The sequence below is a fragment of the Centroberyx affinis genome, unplaced genomic scaffold (assembly GCF_046629955.1).
Source record: "Centroberyx affinis isolate AG114_WGS23_722 - 3 ecotype Tasmania unplaced genomic scaffold, CSIRO-AGI_Caff_v1 ptg004147l_1, whole genome shotgun sequence".
Classification (NCBI taxonomy): domain Eukaryota; kingdom Metazoa; phylum Chordata; class Actinopteri; order Beryciformes; family Berycidae; genus Centroberyx; species Centroberyx affinis.
This window is the reverse complement of record NW_027281914.1, coordinates 40,580-57,031: the sequence shown is the minus strand read 5'-3', so window position 1 is coordinate 57,031 and position 16,452 is coordinate 40,580. Positions and strand designations below refer to the sequence as shown.

The window sequence follows — 16,452 nt, the reverse complement described above, 5'->3', positions numbered from 1 at the left end:
ACACACACACATGCACACACACACACACACACACACACACGCACACACACACACACATTCCCTGACCCATCCATCCAGCATAAAACTCTGAATCATCAGACGCATTACTCACAGGCTAAAGGCTAAAACACTGTTTGTTGCCACAGGTTACTATTGGTTACTCTGACAGTTGCATCACATCTAAGCTGTCCTGTTCCTCCCTCTTTGCCAAGGCACGGGTGTATTTTTGAACAATAATAAGTGTAAGATATTTGTTAAGTCTCTTTACATTAATGTACGGCTGGCTATTCTGAGTTGTTCAGCAGCTGAAGCCTTGACCCATGATGTGTACCACCCAGTCATTACATTACATAATAAGCCATTAGCCTATCAACCTCTTTGTGTACAGTCTCATTTTAAAGTGCCAATAACTCAGTATTCTGCCTTCTTCTTCTTGAGCTAGTAGCCTAGATTCTCTTGCTCTAGGGGGGAAAAGGGGAATCCTCTTGATCAGGTGCCAGATTTGGATGTACAGACAGAGGCTCACTGGAGAAATGACAAAATACTAGGGTAGAGGAATAATATTGGGCGGGTACGTATTCCCCTGCTGGTCTTGGCGTCAGTCTCCGTCAGCCCATTGTGTTCTTTATACTGTATTAGTAAGTGGTTCTCAAACTGATACCCACAGGAGTCCTTGTGGGGGTTCCAGTGGTTGTCCAGCAAAATGAGGTTTATGTTGTTATGTCATTCACTAGAAGTTAGCACAATGAGAAAATGCATACAAATGACTATTTTGATCACAGGGTTCCCTCTCCCCACTGTTATGTCCCCATTTACAGCAGAGAGAGAGAGAGAACAAAAAATCTTCCTAGCTGGGGGTTCCTGGGACAAAATCTTCATCAAATGTCTGTAGTTTAAAGTGTATTGGAGTCCTTGACAAGCCCAGTTTTAAAATACAATTTGGCTGAGAGGAGAGTCTCGCTGTGTGAACGCTTGGTAATCCAGGATCATTTCTATCAGACCACTTGGGGGACTCGGGGATTCCAGTTGCAGAGTGGGAGGAGGAGCGGAAGTGGAGGAAGTCGTTCCACAGATTGGATGTGTGTGTATGTGTGTGAGTGTGTGTAGCAGCGGCTACAGTTGCCTCGATAGTGAGAGCGGAGCTAACCACGGGATTGTTAAACGACTAGGGAGAGGCAAAAAAGACAATCACAGAAGGAAACCACACACAAACTACTATAGGTCTCGAGAGGAGTCGACGCTGACTTTATTTCTTGATACAGGTTGAAGCGGTGCAGCCGGCCCCGAAGCGAGCATTATGCATTCAGACTGCAGACTGCTATGGGCAGAGCGGTAATGGTGGGCAGGGGACCGACAGGGGCCGGGGTTCTCGTCCTGTCGATTCTCATCATTCTCACCACGGGAAGCAGTCGAGCGCAGAAAGGTTGGTGCCACTCAGCAGCCGTGACACTTCCCCACAACCGGAGCCGCTTGTTTACCGTGGTGACGCACGGCCACGGTCGCTAAAGTGTTAAGTTCTTGAGTTTGGGGATTACGCACGGTGCATTGTTATTGTGCGCCAAAGTTAAACAAGCCTACCTTACATGGCTGTGTAGCCCTGATACGTGCCGTTCATCTTTCAGAATTGGTTCACACTGTTCGCTGCCGCCCACCATGGTGTGTTTTGGTGGAAGAAGGCTTTGGTAATCACAGGCGAACCGGTTCTAAAAGTTGAACTATTGTATTGAATTATTTGCTGCTTGGTTGGTCACTTGTTTACCGAATTAACCACTGTCTCTTAATGATTTGTTAAAGGTCTTAAGTCACGTTGTATGAGGTATGTACGTTTGCAGATAAGCAAGGCAACATTAAATTGCCAGACTTTTGAATGGAGTTTGGCGTACCGTTCTCTCGATAAGACAACAGCACGTTTTGGGGCTAATGTGACTCTGTTGCTCGTTCCAGTTATCCCAAAACGGAAATTATCGTAAAAATAATTCTATACTTTCTGTGATCTTGATAAGTTTGACAAGTGACCGTTTTCGTTACATCATATTGAACCCAAAGACATATTTTAGAAGTTTTAATAACGAATTAGGCAACCTCAGGTTGTCAAAGAGAATTGGGGGTGGGGGTTGCAGTAGGGGGCATGACTGTAAACACGTGGACACGGTTTGTGATAATCCCAAATTTCAAGTGAATTTTATTTCACATAAAAAGTAAAACGTGCAACATTTTCACTTTCACCCTCAGTAAGTCTGAAGATATGGTGATAGGATGAATTTCTAATCAGTCAATACTCCATTTGGTTTGTTGCTACAGAAACTGTACTTTTTCAGGTTTGACTTTTGAAAGGAAATATCAGCTGCTGCTGAATGCCATGCAGTTGTTCAGTAACAGTTGTGAGTCAGGGAGAGGGAAGCAGCTTTGTTTTTGTCCAGTTCATCTGGATAACATCCATGGAGAGGCTGTTATGTAACACCAGACCGACCAATGATCCACTTAGCACCATGAAGCATGACTGTTCAGTGTTATCTCTGTGGCTGGGTCCAGAGCACCACTAGACAATTTCTCTGCTTTCATACAGTTTACCACTTATACAAATCATAAAATCACATTTTCAGAGACATTTGAATTACATATACTGATTGCCAGTGTAAGGGCTCTCTAAGTCACATGGTTAAATTATAAACAAGTAAAGTCATTGGGATTGGATTTGTTTTGTAGGTCCTCACTCTAAATTAGCTAAATCAACAAAATCCTCACTTTGGGCTTAACCCTTTCAAACATCAATCAGCATGTCTTACTGGGCATAGAGGTTGTGTCTATCGGTATCAATACACACACACACACCACACATACATCTCTGTGTAATGGCTGTGAAGGCATCCTTTTATCAAAGCCTAACCCTCAGTTGTGTGTTTATTTATGTGTGCATTGTCCTCCAGGTGATGGCTGTGGCCCCAGTGTGCTTGGCCCCAGCAGTGGGACTCTGTCCTCTCTGGGATACCCGGGCACGTACCCCAACCACACAGTGTGTGAGTGGGAGATCAGTGTGCCCCAGGGCAGCAGGATCCACTTCCGCTTCGCTGAGCTGGACATAGAGGACAGCAACTGCCAGGTCAACTACCTCCGCCTCTACAATGGCATCGGACCTCAGCGGAGCGAGATCGGTGAGAGAGACATATAGGATGCGGATGGGACCCAAAATGAAAATTCAGTTATTAAATCACTTATTCATTTAGTTATTATAATTCATGTGTCCTGGAGTGACAAGCAGTCTTCTGCTTAGGGTGCACACTCCAATGAGGAAAATATAGGCGATAATGAAAGAAATATTGGACGTTTGGACCCACAGTAAGATTGTTTGGCTACGAAACGCTTAGATTAATGCTGCATGAGCTGTTTGGAGAAATTTTATATTCAGTTGTTTTTCTTTTAGTTGTAAAATATGGCCCCATTAACTTCATTAGTGTGGGAGAAGGCAAAGGGCTAAGTAAGTAGTAAGGCTTTATTTATATATCGTCTTTTAAAACAGGAGTTACAAAGTGCTTCACAGAGACAAAAGAGCAAAGACAGAATAATAGCAAAACAACAGAGACAAAGGAGTAGGCTAATACATACAGAATAAAACAAAACAACAATGGCAGTGGCTAAGTCAGTGTGTGTTTGGTGGTCCTACGAACTTAGATGTTTCAACTGATATGGGGATGAATAGATAATGACTGAATTTTCATTTTGGGGTGAACTATTCCTTTAAATACCTTCGGTTTAAAGCTAGACTCAGGGATCCAGTGTCTTACTAGCAACTGGGGAATGTTTGCTTCCTTAAAAATGGGGCTGTGAGCATCTGTTGACGCCACTTAAATTTATGAAGAAATTTGCACAAGCAGTTTATTTATGATAGACGAGTGTTGTCATGCTCGTTTTGGCTGTGACACCCTATCCCAGAGTATATTTTGAAGCATGAGAGGCTCACGGAGACCAATTTTGTATAAACACCCAAAGACATGTAGGCTCTTGTGATGTATAGCCTAGTTAGTCACAGATATCCAATAACCATCAGACGAGGCTACTCTCTGCAGTATTTTCTTACGTAATGCATCCTTTACCGTAAATCTCTATGTGCTATATATTAAACTAAATTAAATGGAGTTATGTAACTAAGCAGAACCTCTTCCCCCTGTGTCTCCTGTGTCTTGTCCTGTGACTCTGGCTCCTTACGCTGTGGAACAGTGAAGTACTGCGGTTTGGGTCTGAAGGTGAAAGAGCCCATAGAGTCCACTGGGAACCAGGTGACCGTCCAGTTCATGAGTGGGACCCACCACACTGGACGTGGGTTCTACATGTCCTACTCCACCACAGAACACACAGGTACCAGGCTCAGGTCTCACTATTCTGTCTGTGTTTGGGTGTCATCGCCCTGCTGCTGCTCGTACGTCCGGGCCCTCGGGGGCCAGTCATGCTCGCTATCGCACACTGGATTGATATTTTGTTGAAGTCATCTCAAGGTCAAGCTCGGTTATATTTCTGTTTTGGCCCTGGGTGTGGGGGTTGCCGTGACGACTGTGTCTATGTGTGTGTGTGTGTGTGAAAAGCATCGATCCAGCCAAAGTCTCATGTGAGTCTCATTATAGCTGCTTCAGTCCACACCACCTCCTTAGTTTTAACTGTACTGAACTAACGGTATTGTCCTGGCTTGATTTGTATCACAGGTCAGGCTGTGTGTTGGGTTTGTCCAAGTCTTGGTGGTGACTTATCGTTGTTGCCGTGTGAAAACCTTGCATCTCCAAAATGTTTCAGGAACTAAAAGAAAAAGGCTTGTTTTTAGCTTGACGACCATGCATGTTTTGAGTTAATCTAATTGGTTGTGAAAAGGTTTCATAAACCCAAGGGTTGTAGAACTTTCTCCACCCATAGAGGAGGATGTAATCCTTCAATTAAAGTTAAACGTGAAAATTAGAAGATTTAGAAGACTTTCAGCTGACAGTGACGTTATATTTCTCTGTCTCCGCCCTGTGCTCATATTCAGTAATGGAGATTCAGTAAGTGAGAGTTAGTTGAAGTCTGTGTGTGTGTTTGTGCTTATGTTTGATATGGTATTGTGAGTAGTTCTGTCCATGAGTGGGTATTATGGATGAACGGGCAGAAAATGATGAACATCTCCCCTTTCCTCCATTATACTGTAACCTAGTGTCTGCAGTGCCTAAAAAGAAAGAATAAACATTAGAGAGTTTAGTGGAGGACCAGGTCTGTAGTTTAGTGTCTGTGGTCCTAGAGGCCAAATGGAAAGAGGGGGAGCATTTACGACGTGGTGTTTGCTTACCATTGAGTGTGTGTGCTTAAACACACATACACACACAAACACACAGGACAGATAAGGAGGTGCTCTGCTGCGAGTGGTACATCCTGAACGGCCAAATGTCTGGAATTCCGACAGCAGTGCACAGGGTCATCATGCTAGTGGGTATCATAGACTGAAATCATATCCAGACTGTGTGTGTTGCAGATAAATGAGACAACAGACAGCTGAGGCGTAAGAACCACAGGATGTGTATGTGGCTGTTCAGAAGCTTTCTTGCTCCCTGTTCACCAATGAACGTCCCTGTGTCTGGGTTTTGTCAGATTGTGCTCTAAAGCCCCGTGATGAATAACTCACAGAGGGGCGTGTGTGTGTGCGTACATGCGTCGGTGTGTCTATGTGTGACATGTGAACACAGCTCCAAATATGCTGATTGGCGTTGTGGTTTGTCGATATGACAGGGCCTCTGTGGAGTGCGGTAAGCGAAGGAATACCAGACAGAATGAAGAGGGATAAGACATGCAGGGTGGGAGAGGAGCGATGGTACGATGATAGAGGAGAACGACGATAGATATTTCGGGAAGTGAGAGGAGAGTCAGAGACAGCAGAATGCTAGATGAGACTGGGAAAGGCAGGCAAGAGGAAGAGATCGAAATTGAGAGAAATGGAGTGATAATGTTCTAATGTGGTAATGTGGTTTTATAAACCACCTCCTGTGAGAAGCTGCCATCCCTTCTCTGATAAGATATCATATTACTGAACAAGACAAGTGATTTAAATCATTTAATGTTTCCTCATGTGAGAAAAGAGTTGCAAGCATCTAGTATCGGTTTGTAGATCGTAATAATAAATGGATATCAAGGATTTCCTCCCATACAGTAGTTCTAAACTTCCCTTCATTGTTGTTCGTTGGTAAGTACTGCGACTACTGTGATTGTTGTTTTGGGCTGTTAGGCTTTGTCATGCGGGAGTCTTTTCAGTGGCTTAGGTTAAATGTGTTATTTAAGCCAGACAAAGAAGAAGGCAGGAACATGTCTGTACAAGAAAGCAATATTCTGTCTAAGTGGCCATCTCAGTTTGATTGAATCACAAGGCAAACATAACAAGGCAATCAATGGGATCATCTGTGTGTTTTTTCCCCCGCTAGGATATAGAAGTGTGTGTGTGTGTGTGCGTGTGTTTTTTCTTGTCTTGTATTTGAGCATGCAGATGAGCGTGGGTTGACAGTTTGCACAGCTAAGTAAATCAATGCCATCGCCATGGCGACTTGCGGTCGCTGGGGGTATTCGTCAGTTTGACTCACTGGTTGACTCGCCGACTGAATGGGTTTTCTGATAATGTGGTCAAGACTCACCAAGAATGACCACCACCACAGATTTTCCATAGAATTTCCAGCAGCCCACATCATCCTGTTGTCCATATACGGTGTGCCTCATCACCAAAGCACTCATCTCATTAGAAAGCACCAACCCCCCCGCCCACATTGTCTGTGCGGGGAGACTCTGATGTGTGGGAGACTGTGTGGGAGACTGTGTGGGGAGTTACTTTCCTATCAGGCCACTTGTAAAATTACAGTGTGGCAATATGTTCCGGCCAATCTTGATGACACACTTTACCATGGTGGTCAGTTTTTCTGAACATACACTGCTGTTCATTGTTATGAATGATAATCTGGAAAGGCAGATGGGTGTTGTCTACGAACAAATCACAAAGATAAATGGCCAAAGAAAAACAGAAAGAGAGACAGTGAGGGAGAGGAGAGGTGCAAAGAAAACAGCGCTAACATGATCTTTGTTTGCCTTTGCAGATCTCATCACCTGCCTAGACAAAGGAACTGATTTCACAGAGGCAGAGTTCAGGTAAATAGTTTGTGCAGTGTGTGAGTAGTTGTGTAGCGGACTGAGCAGCACGACATTTAATGCATCTCTCTCTTTTCTAGCAAATACTGTCCAGCGGGCTGCTTGACATCTTTCGAGGAGATTTCTGGAACCATACCCAATGGCTATAGAGAAGTGAGTACATATGAGTGTGTGTGGGAGTGCATGCATGCGTTGGTGTGTGCATGGTTCATATGTCTGCTTGTGGTAGTCATTGTCTTGAGCCTCAAATTCCCAGGTGAATCATGGTGCTGAATACACCTCCTCCTTTTTGCTCATCAAACCCACTTTCACCCCACAGGAACCGTCTGTCCATCAGTATTTACTTGTGTTTTTATGGCCTTGCCCAGGTATCTATGTGTTTTTTCCCCTTCCTTTACCGTGCTGCAAGTCTGAGTATCTGTCCATCTTATTCAGCGTGGGCCTCTGTCTCTCTTCGCTCTCCCTCAATCTCATTAAGCTCTGTGTAAACAGGGCCTCTCTCCATGGTATGCGAGTCCCGGACTGATGACCTCACAGCGCCCCCACTGCGCGTGAGGTCATGGGCGCCGAGTCTCTGGCTGATGACCTCATGCTCAGAACTCGGAGTCTAGGGAGGGAGGGAGGGGTGGGTGTGGGGTGGCTGTTGGGAGGAGGGGTGGGGTGGGGTGGGGTGGGGGGGGGGGGTTTCGGGGGAGAGGTGCCCCATAGGAACAGAGGAGGGGCAGGGTCAGGAGGTGTGGGGGAGGTGAGATAATTGTTTGGCCGAAAAAATAGTCCTCTAATCCAGTCCAGCTGCAAGAGGGTGCTGAGCAGAGCTGTGTGGAGCATGCGTGTGTGAGTGTGTTTGAGAGAGGGAGACAGAAAGCTAGTGAGTGTGACTGAGAAGAAAACCTTTGCTTGTGCATGCCTGTGTGTTTTTGCATGCGTGTGTGTGTGTATGCCACACATTCATGCTAGTATGTTTGGGTGTGAGAGTGTCTGTCCATGATGGAATTAGTTATGAAATTCCAAAAACAACAAACATCTCCACCTTGTTCCTCACCAGACTATAATCTGATGGTGACTGTAGAAGAATGATACAGTTTGTACGCATTAGCCAATATCACACAGGGGTCAGTGTACCGCACCCAGACCCTGCAGCTCGCTTTGTCCTTTTTTATTCTGTCTCAGTCAGGCTTTTCTTACTCTGATCCCTTGTAGTGGTTTATATATTCCCACATCCCACTTATCATATGTCTGTATGTGTGTGTATGTGTGTGTGTGCATGCATGCAGATGTGTGTGTGAGTGTGGTTTCCTGTGTTAGAGGCAGGGTGCGGTGGTTTGGAGCTGTGCTTTATGTTTGTGTTAGTGGTTTGGTATGGTGCTCGTTCGGATGTGGTGTGTGTTTTTGGGAAGTTTAAGAGTCACCGGGGTAAGCGTTGATTGCTTGTGGCAGCTTTGACTGCCGTGCATGTGTGGGAATACATGCATGTGTGTATGTATGCTTGTCACTGCATGGGTCGCCAAAGGTTTCCCACAATCTTGTCAGCTGTGAATCCCAGTGTGGGCCTTTTCCAGTAAAACCAATCCCACTTCCCTCAACCAGCTGTTCATGGGAAGGAGCTAGCGGCCGGAATGGAACCAGGCTTTGTCCATTTCTCAGTGATAGGGCAGCAGGGTTTGGATTGGAATGCAGCCCACAGTGAATCATTACCGATGCCACTCAGTATTCTCCCTGCAGGGAGGTGACATCATGCTGACTCATCGGCCTTTATCTGCCACAGTCTGAAGGTTAAGAGCTCGCTGTCTGTGATCACACTGTGAAATGGTCCTGCCCGCTCGCTCTGTCTTGCATATCTGGCCTAGAAACAGTCCCAGTTTTGTGTTAAACAAAGCATCTGTAAACCTATCTCTAATTAACGGAGTAGAGAAGTGCATAACCCTGTTGTCGTCTCTCTCCGCCTTCCCTTTCCTCCTCCAGTCGTCTCCTCTGTGTATGGCTGCCATCCATGCGGGTGTGGTGTCCAACGCCGTGGGAGGCAGGATCAGTGTGGTCAGCAGCAAGGGCATCCCACACTATGAGGGCACGCTGGCTAACAATGTCACTTCCACTGGGTAAGAGCCTCAGGCACTAACCTTAGTTAGCCTTCCACGCTCTGTTCTCCCTTCACTTTGGATCACTCTTTCCTTTTTGTTTTAGTCCTTCTGTTTCATCCTCCTCTGTGTTTGATGGTTTTAGTATGTAGGTTTAAGCCGCTAATCCCTCCTGTGCTTCCCTTCTCTCCTCAGAGGAACTTTGTCAAACAGCCTCTTCACTTTCAAGACCAATGGTGAGACTTGACTTAAGTGTTATTCGAGCTGAAATAGCTTTCCTGGGGAAAGTCCTGTAATTGTAAATATTGCCAAAGGCATCTGTAATTTTCATGAAGTACAAAACTTACAGGGTTTTTCGGCAAACTCTGATGTCATCTGATACAATGACAAAAACCTGACACTCATGTACCAGACCCATAAACCAATTCTGCAAAGGCCCACGCACATATGCTGCTTTTCACTTGCATCATTGCAGAGATGTAGAGTGAGAGGGGGGTGAGGCTAAGAGGAGGAGCGTCCAGGGATCCATTTCCACACAACATTCAGAAGAGAGAAGAGATAACATTGTTTTGAATACAGTGTTTCCTTTTGCAAGAGATTTGTGGGGTAGAGCCATAGGGTAGAGCATTTTGTGGGTTTTTTTTTTTCTTTTGTGTTTTATGTTTAGACAAAAATGAGGTATAGTCTGAAATAGTGTGTAAACAGTTCAGAAAAAGCTATTACCACCCATGTGCTACGAGACAAATATGTCGACATAGAAATATTTGCTAATTAGTGCATTAATTATCTTAATTAATGACCTCATTAGTATAACTGTTTATGTTTAATATATCATGGTGATTATGGCGGGACATTAGGCAGCTCAAGCGCCTCTTGTTTTTTAAGGATGGTAATAGTTTGATGTTAATGGCCTCTCTGTGCTCGCAGGTTGCTATGGAACACTGGGGTTAGAGTCTGGTGGCGTCGCAGATGCTCAGCTCTCTGCTTCCTCTGTGTGGGAGTGGAACAACATCATTGGTCAGCACAGTGTGTGGGCGCCGTCTGGGGCACGCCTTAAAAAGGCGGGGCTGCCCTGGGCATCAGCTCAGGGCGACCAGCAGCAATGGCTGCAGGTAGACCTGAAGAGGGAGAAGAGAATCACAGGTACACAGCTACACACACACACACACACACACACATGCAGTACATACAAAAACACACATACACACGCATTGGTATTATTATCTGCTCAGAGTCAAAAGCTTGGACACACCTGAATTAATGTACTATGTTTTTCATTATCTTAAAGCCATTTTGATCTAAAGGCTTATGCTTAAATGCTTGAAATTTGTTTATTAGACCAATATAAATAGTCAAGTTGATCCTATATATGAATTTCTTTCCAAAGACAGTTTTGATTTGTTTAACACTTTTTTTTGGCCACTGCATAATTCCGTTTGTGTTATTTCATAGTTTTGATGTCTTTTCTATTATTCTAAATTGTAGAAAACAGTAAAAATAAGAAAATTTGGTGTGTCCAAACTTTTGACTGGTAGTGTACATTTATTCACTAATCACTATCTTTATCTAAATAATAATAATTATACTATCTTTATCTAAATAATAATAATACTAAGACTTTCCTTTTTTTAAGGACCGGCAAAATGTCACCCTCAAGTTTTACTATACTTATGAGAAATGTTTGAGTTTACAATGAATGTCAACTGTACATCATCTTCCTTCTCTGCTGTCCATCCCTCCAGGCATCACCACCACAGGTTCTACTGTGAGAGAGTACCAGTTCTATGTGTCAGCATATCGGGTCTTCTACAGTAACGATGGGCAGCAGTGGTTTACTTACCGGGAAGTGGATTCTACACAAGACAAGGTGATACAAGCATCCGAATCAATATCCCCTGCTTACTCAACAATTACGTCATTCGCTTTCATGTGCTTTTTTCTTTCAAATTAGTGCAAATGGACAAAAATGTCACTTTAGAGGACTGGGGGGACTGATTCTTGGATTGTTTCCATAGTAACTGGTATTGACGAAGGGATGTTTATGGCAGGAAATGGGAGCAGTCAGATGGCGGTGGTTTGAGTTAAGTGCTGTGGTGGACAAGCCAGGACACTTGGGCATTAATAATGAATGGATATGGATTTAGTGGCTGGGTTGTTAGGCTGGAGCTGCCGCCTACAAGCTGCTCTCTACTGGGATTATTACAGTCTGTTGTGTGGAGGAAAGTAGTTATTAGCTTGCCTGGCTGAAAAATAATCAGCTTATGTCTCATAGTGCATTTGTTCACAGTCTGAAACAGGAATTGCTCTGGTGAATACAATGTTTTTTTCTGCTGGTTTTCTCTTCCCGAACTACTACAACTGGCCTACACTAGCTTCTGTGTTTTGGCAAATATAAACCGAGTTTGTTCCCATTTCATGGTAGATTTTCCAAGGCAACACCAACTACCTACATGAGGTGAGGAATAACTTCATCCCTCCGATCGAGGCCCGGTTTGTGAGGATAAATCCGACCCGATGGCACCACAGAATCACTCTCAAGTTGGAGCTGCTCGGCTGCCAGGTTTATCATACAGGTAAGCAAACGTGGATCAGCAGCTAATCTCACAATAAGGCAATCTTGAGTTCCTGCTCTATTCGGCATTTTCTATTCTTTATTAGGATTTGAGATGTGATTTTTTTTTTTCTCCACACTTCTTGTCATGTCTGACAGCGAGGCCGCGGATATTCCAGCCGCCTCGCCCCCCCCGGCCTCCCCCACCTCCTGTGGTCCCGTACACCCCACCTCAGTATGGCCGAACCACACACACCCCAGACATCAGGAACACCACTATGCCTCCCCACACCAGCAAAGGTGAGTCAGTGTTTTATCATGAGAATGCACGTTTACATTTTGTTCTATGGTTCTTTTTTGTTACTGAGTGTTTACTGTGGTGTTTTTGCTCTTAGATGTGGCTCTGGCAGCAGTGCTGGTTCCAGTGTTGGTCATGGCTCTGACCGCTCTCATCCTGACTGTGGTCTGTGCCTGGCACTGGAGGAACAGGTATGTTCTTTGTCTCCTATCATGATTAAACTCCCTTGTGAAGGCTTCAGTTTTGCCCTTAATGGCTGTTATTTCCTCTCTATAGGAAGAAGAGCTCTGAGGGAACATATGACCTGCCTCACTGGGATCGCACAGGTATGTTACGCCGGGTTCAGACCGCAAGCGTAAGCGCCGCGAAGCGGAGCCAGTTTCCTTTCGGCGCCCATGTTAACCGATTTGACCGTTCAGACCGGGCGCGCCGTGGAGCTCCACGACCGGCTCACGATCTGGAGCACCAGTTTCGGCGTCTGGTCTATTTTCTCCGCGAGCCGCGGCGCGCATTTCACAGGAAAACACCATAGAAAACACTATAGATGGTCATATCTCCATTATATCACCACAGAATCACAAATATATTAAATGATCAACTTACCAGGGTCTTCACTGTTGTTGTTGATGAATCCATCTGCACTGATGCAAGTTTTAAATGCAACACATTGTAGGATGATGATCTATCTGGTTTTGAATTATCACTTGTCTTTTGAAAATTGCGTCTGTTATTGAGTTACCACAAAAGTAAACAAGGATACATGTTTAAGTTTGTTTATTTATAGGCTACTTAATTTATATATGTAATTATTTAAAGAGATAGAGAGAGGGGGAGAGAGAGATATCTAGGTCCCCTAGGCTTTCCTAATTATTGCCTGATCACAAGTCACGACTCTTGCTGAGAAAACAAACAAATAAACGTGACAGCTTTGATATGAGGGAGTTTGTGAAGAAAGGGGGAAATTAAGAAGATGGAAAATATAAAGTTCATCCCTGATGTGGAAAAGTACAGTGAGCTGTCAGCAGTGTTTCTACGAGGACAGCAGTGAACAGATGAAGCTTTGGTGGCTGTTGGAACACAATGTCAGCAGCTACAGTCTGTGTCCATGGGGTTTTCTCCTCCTTTAGAGCAGAATCGCTTGGTGACCGGCGCGGAGAAATGCGCGTCTGGTGTGAACAGCCAGGCTCCTGCTCGCGCGAGAATTGACGCTTCGCGGCGCTTCGCGGCGCTTACGCTTGCGGTCTGAACCCGGCGTTAGAGTTCTGCAGGACATGTTGCCCTAGGATAAGCTGATGGGTCTGTAGGTTTTTAGTGAGAGTTTGTTGGTGTCACTGTTTGCATCTCACTGTGCGTCTGCTGTAGACTGGTGGAAGAGCATGAAGCAGCTGCTGCCATCCAAAATGGTGGAGACGGAGGATTCAGTTCGGTACAGCAGCAGTGAGGTGGGCCGGCTAAGAGGGAGAGGTACTACACCCAGACTACATGCTGAACCTGCAGGTAGACCATGAAATATTACAGTAAACCAACGTTCACACTGCGACCAGCTTGTTGGTGGGTCGCTCTATTCTGACAGATTGTGGGTGGTGCGAGAGGCTCTGATTATATCTATGTAGTGGTGTCATGCAGCTCCAAAGTTTTTAACAGTCAATGGTGTTTATTGCTTATCATAATGTTACATTGTTCTACACGCAAATCTGATTGGCTGTTGATGACGGACAACCGCAAAAAGTTCTCAGCTGACAAGCTTGTTGACAGTCCACACATCGACAGTCCAATTGCTTAACATCTTGAATTTGTTGCAACTAATTGGGACACAAAATTGATGAGCCCCTAGTGAACGTTCATTGCAAATAGGGAGACGCTTTTTGGGCAAACTAGACAGCTTTTAGACTCAAGCAACAAACATGATTAAGGCCTGGGTGTGTGAGAAGTGTCACACACATCTATCAAACCCCGATTTGTGCATACGCAACACTCATAAATTGTTGATCATGTTGCTCACAGTGTGAACACAAGGTAATCCATTAATTGCAAGTTGCCCTTGGGTAAGTATTCTCACGCTCTCCGTCTCTCTGTCTAAAGAGTACGCCCAGCCCCTGGTGAGCGGTGTGGTGACATCACTAGGTGCAAGGTCAACCTTCAAACCAGAGGAGGTGTCCGACCCGGGATACACGGATCCTGACCTGTACGACGCCCCTATCTCACCAGACATATACCACGCATACGCAGAACCCCTGCCTGCCTCTGGAGCTGAATACGCCACACCCATTGTGATTGACATGGCTTGCCACCTATCGGGGGGCTCCTCCATGAACCAGCCAACCACAGTACCTAGTTTCATGGGCAGCGGGCCCGCCTCCCTGCTCACACGGACAGAAAACGGCCAGTCAGGGAGGTCGGCGTACGATACACCCAAGAGTGCCACTGGACAGGCCACGCCCACTGAGGAGCTAACCTATCAGGTGCCTCAGAGTAGCACTCAGAAGCCAACAGGACAGGGCTGAAGAGCAGAGAGTTTGGTGCACATGGCTTTAATCCGTCCCTCACTACCCACACAACCCAAAGGACAAAGATAGAGGGTTGATGAATGAGGAGGAGGTGTGTGTGACCCCCCTGACCCCGGGCTCGAGTCTTGAAAGAACACTACCTTAGCTTTAGTTTCATCCGGAGATGTCTGTATGCCTACCTGTTTCTGCATGGCCACAATGTGCTTGTGTAGTGCCATAACAGTCCTATCACTGAAACCACAGAGATGAATGTGTACGTGTCAGATGTGAGAGATGAAGATGGAGGGGATGCATGGAGGAAAGGAAAGAGCTGACTACTATTTGATAAGAAAGACTTGGTCCCCTTTCTGTGATAAGTAGTTTTTGTGTTTTGTCAAACTGTGATTGCCATTTATTCATCGTTTCTGTTCCGTACTGAACTGGGTCCATCTGAAGCTTAAATGATGAATTACATACTCATCAAATTTGAGGGTTGTCTAACTGAAGAATTAATTGCATAATTACTCCTACACCCCATGTAAATGTTTGCGTCACAGAGGGGTCCCTCATGAAGGTCAAAAAATTCTTCCTTGTCGAGACAAACTCTCAAATCTTCAATGGTACTTTTTGTTTTTTCTCCGTTTAAAAATATGACTTAAAATTTTGTAGATTTCTAGTAATTCCATCACTGCAAACCTGTGTTAAAATAACTTCTCGAATGATTTACTGATATTTATTTTTTGTTTGACATCCTGCTGATAAGGAGAGACTCGCATTAAAAAAAAAATGCTAATCTGCCCACCACTAGCCTCATTGATTACAAATCAAAGAATTATGGTTGCACTGTTGTAATGGTTACACTGTCGTTGACACCTTACTTTGTGTCACACTTGTTGGTGACAACTTTAACATGCCATTGTGATTGCTTGATCTGATTAACACACTGCCAGATTCTTAGATGTGTACATATATTGACTTGAAGAGGCAGAATCCAAAGGGTCAATTTAAAGGAACTGCCCAAAGTAGAAAATGTGTTTTCTATTATGGAAGAGAAGACCAAATGTTGCCTTTTCTGTTTTTATGCAATGTTAATTCACATCCAACTTTCACAATTTGTGCCAGTGGAGCAAGAGTCTAGCCAAATTCACATTGAGTCAGTCTTATTGTAGGAAAAAAAGCACCCCAGTATTTTAAGAGCTAGTTAGTTGGTCAAGTGACCTAGAAAATAAAGTACAGAGAAAAGAGCTACTTGGGTAAATCTATTACAAGTGATAAGTTCACAGAAACACTTCTCTGGTGTTAGAGTTGCCTGTGTGTTTGTATGGTTGTCCTTAACTTTTTGAGTTCTTCTGTGTGCCATGGTGATTGTCTTGTGTGGAAATGTGTGTTTTATCTGTCCTAATGCATCCGAGTGTGACTTGTGTCCGTATAACTCCTTACCTTTGTATCTGTGTGCATCAACATCTGTATCTGTGTGTTAAGCCGTTTCTGTATTGCAGTCCTGTGTACTGAATGTTTTTGACTAGTCATAATATGGCTTATAGTTGTAGGACATGTTCATTCACTGTCTAAAGCACCAATGGTAATCAAATAGGCCACAGTAGACTGTATTCCTCTCCGATCCACCTGTGGTACTGACTTGACCAAAGACTTGGTGGCAGGAGTGCAGATGGAGGAGTAAAGTAGAAGAAGCTGCTCTATACCTTTTACAGAATAACCACCTCACCTAGGGGATTGTTGAGTTGTTCACAGAGCGATGTCACCAGTCTCATGCTTTGATTATGCTCTAGATAAAAGGCAATTTAGATGCAGGACTTTGGTGCTCTCTAGTCACTGTAGTGGGGTTGTGTCTATGTGACTCTCACTGTCTGTATATAGAGAAATAAAGAGTTTCTAAAAAGA

General features: G+C 44.6%; 1 protein-coding gene across 2 annotated transcripts; it reads left to right on the top strand.

Annotated features, from left to right (window-relative positions):
* Window positions 1-1,099: 1,099 nt before the first annotated feature.
* dcbld2 (discoidin, CUB and LCCL domain containing 2) lies at window positions 1,100-16,434 on the top strand. 2 transcript variants are annotated; one of them, XM_071542653.1, is made up of 15 exons: window positions 1,100-1,423; window positions 2,928-3,152; window positions 4,216-4,353; window positions 7,089-7,140; window positions 7,221-7,293; window positions 9,103-9,236; window positions 9,411-9,451; window positions 10,143-10,358; window positions 10,958-11,082; window positions 11,638-11,788; window positions 11,926-12,066; window positions 12,162-12,255; window positions 12,341-12,390; window positions 13,427-13,561; window positions 14,147-16,434. In XM_071542653.1, exons 1-15 carry the CDS (start codon window positions 1,321-1,323, stop codon window positions 14,566-14,568), a joined length of 2,100 nt encoding a protein of 699 aa, XP_071398754.1. In that variant the 5' UTR covers window positions 1,100-1,320; the 3' UTR covers window positions 14,569-16,434. The 2 variants fall into 2 exon arrangements, with proteins under 2 accessions (XP_071398754.1, XP_071398755.1); XM_071542654.1 differs by having other exon boundaries at window positions 12,162-12,259; window positions 12,348-12,390.
* The last annotated feature ends 18 nt before the right edge of the window (window positions 16,435-16,452 follow it).

Bases quoted from the DNA above. Each gene is read 5' to 3' on its own strand.
- dcbld2 (XM_071542653.1), top strand. From the start codon at position 1,321: ATGGGCAGAGCGGTAATGGTGGGCAGGGGACCGACAGGGGCCGGGGTT. The intron at 4,354-7,088 runs GTACCAGGCTCA...TTGCCTTTGCAG, and splicing joins CTCCACCACAGAACACACAG to ATCTCATCACCTGCCTAGAC. The intron at 12,391-13,426 runs GTATGTTACGCC...CGTCTGCTGTAG, and splicing joins GCCTCACTGGGATCGCACAG to ACTGGTGGAAGAGCATGAAG.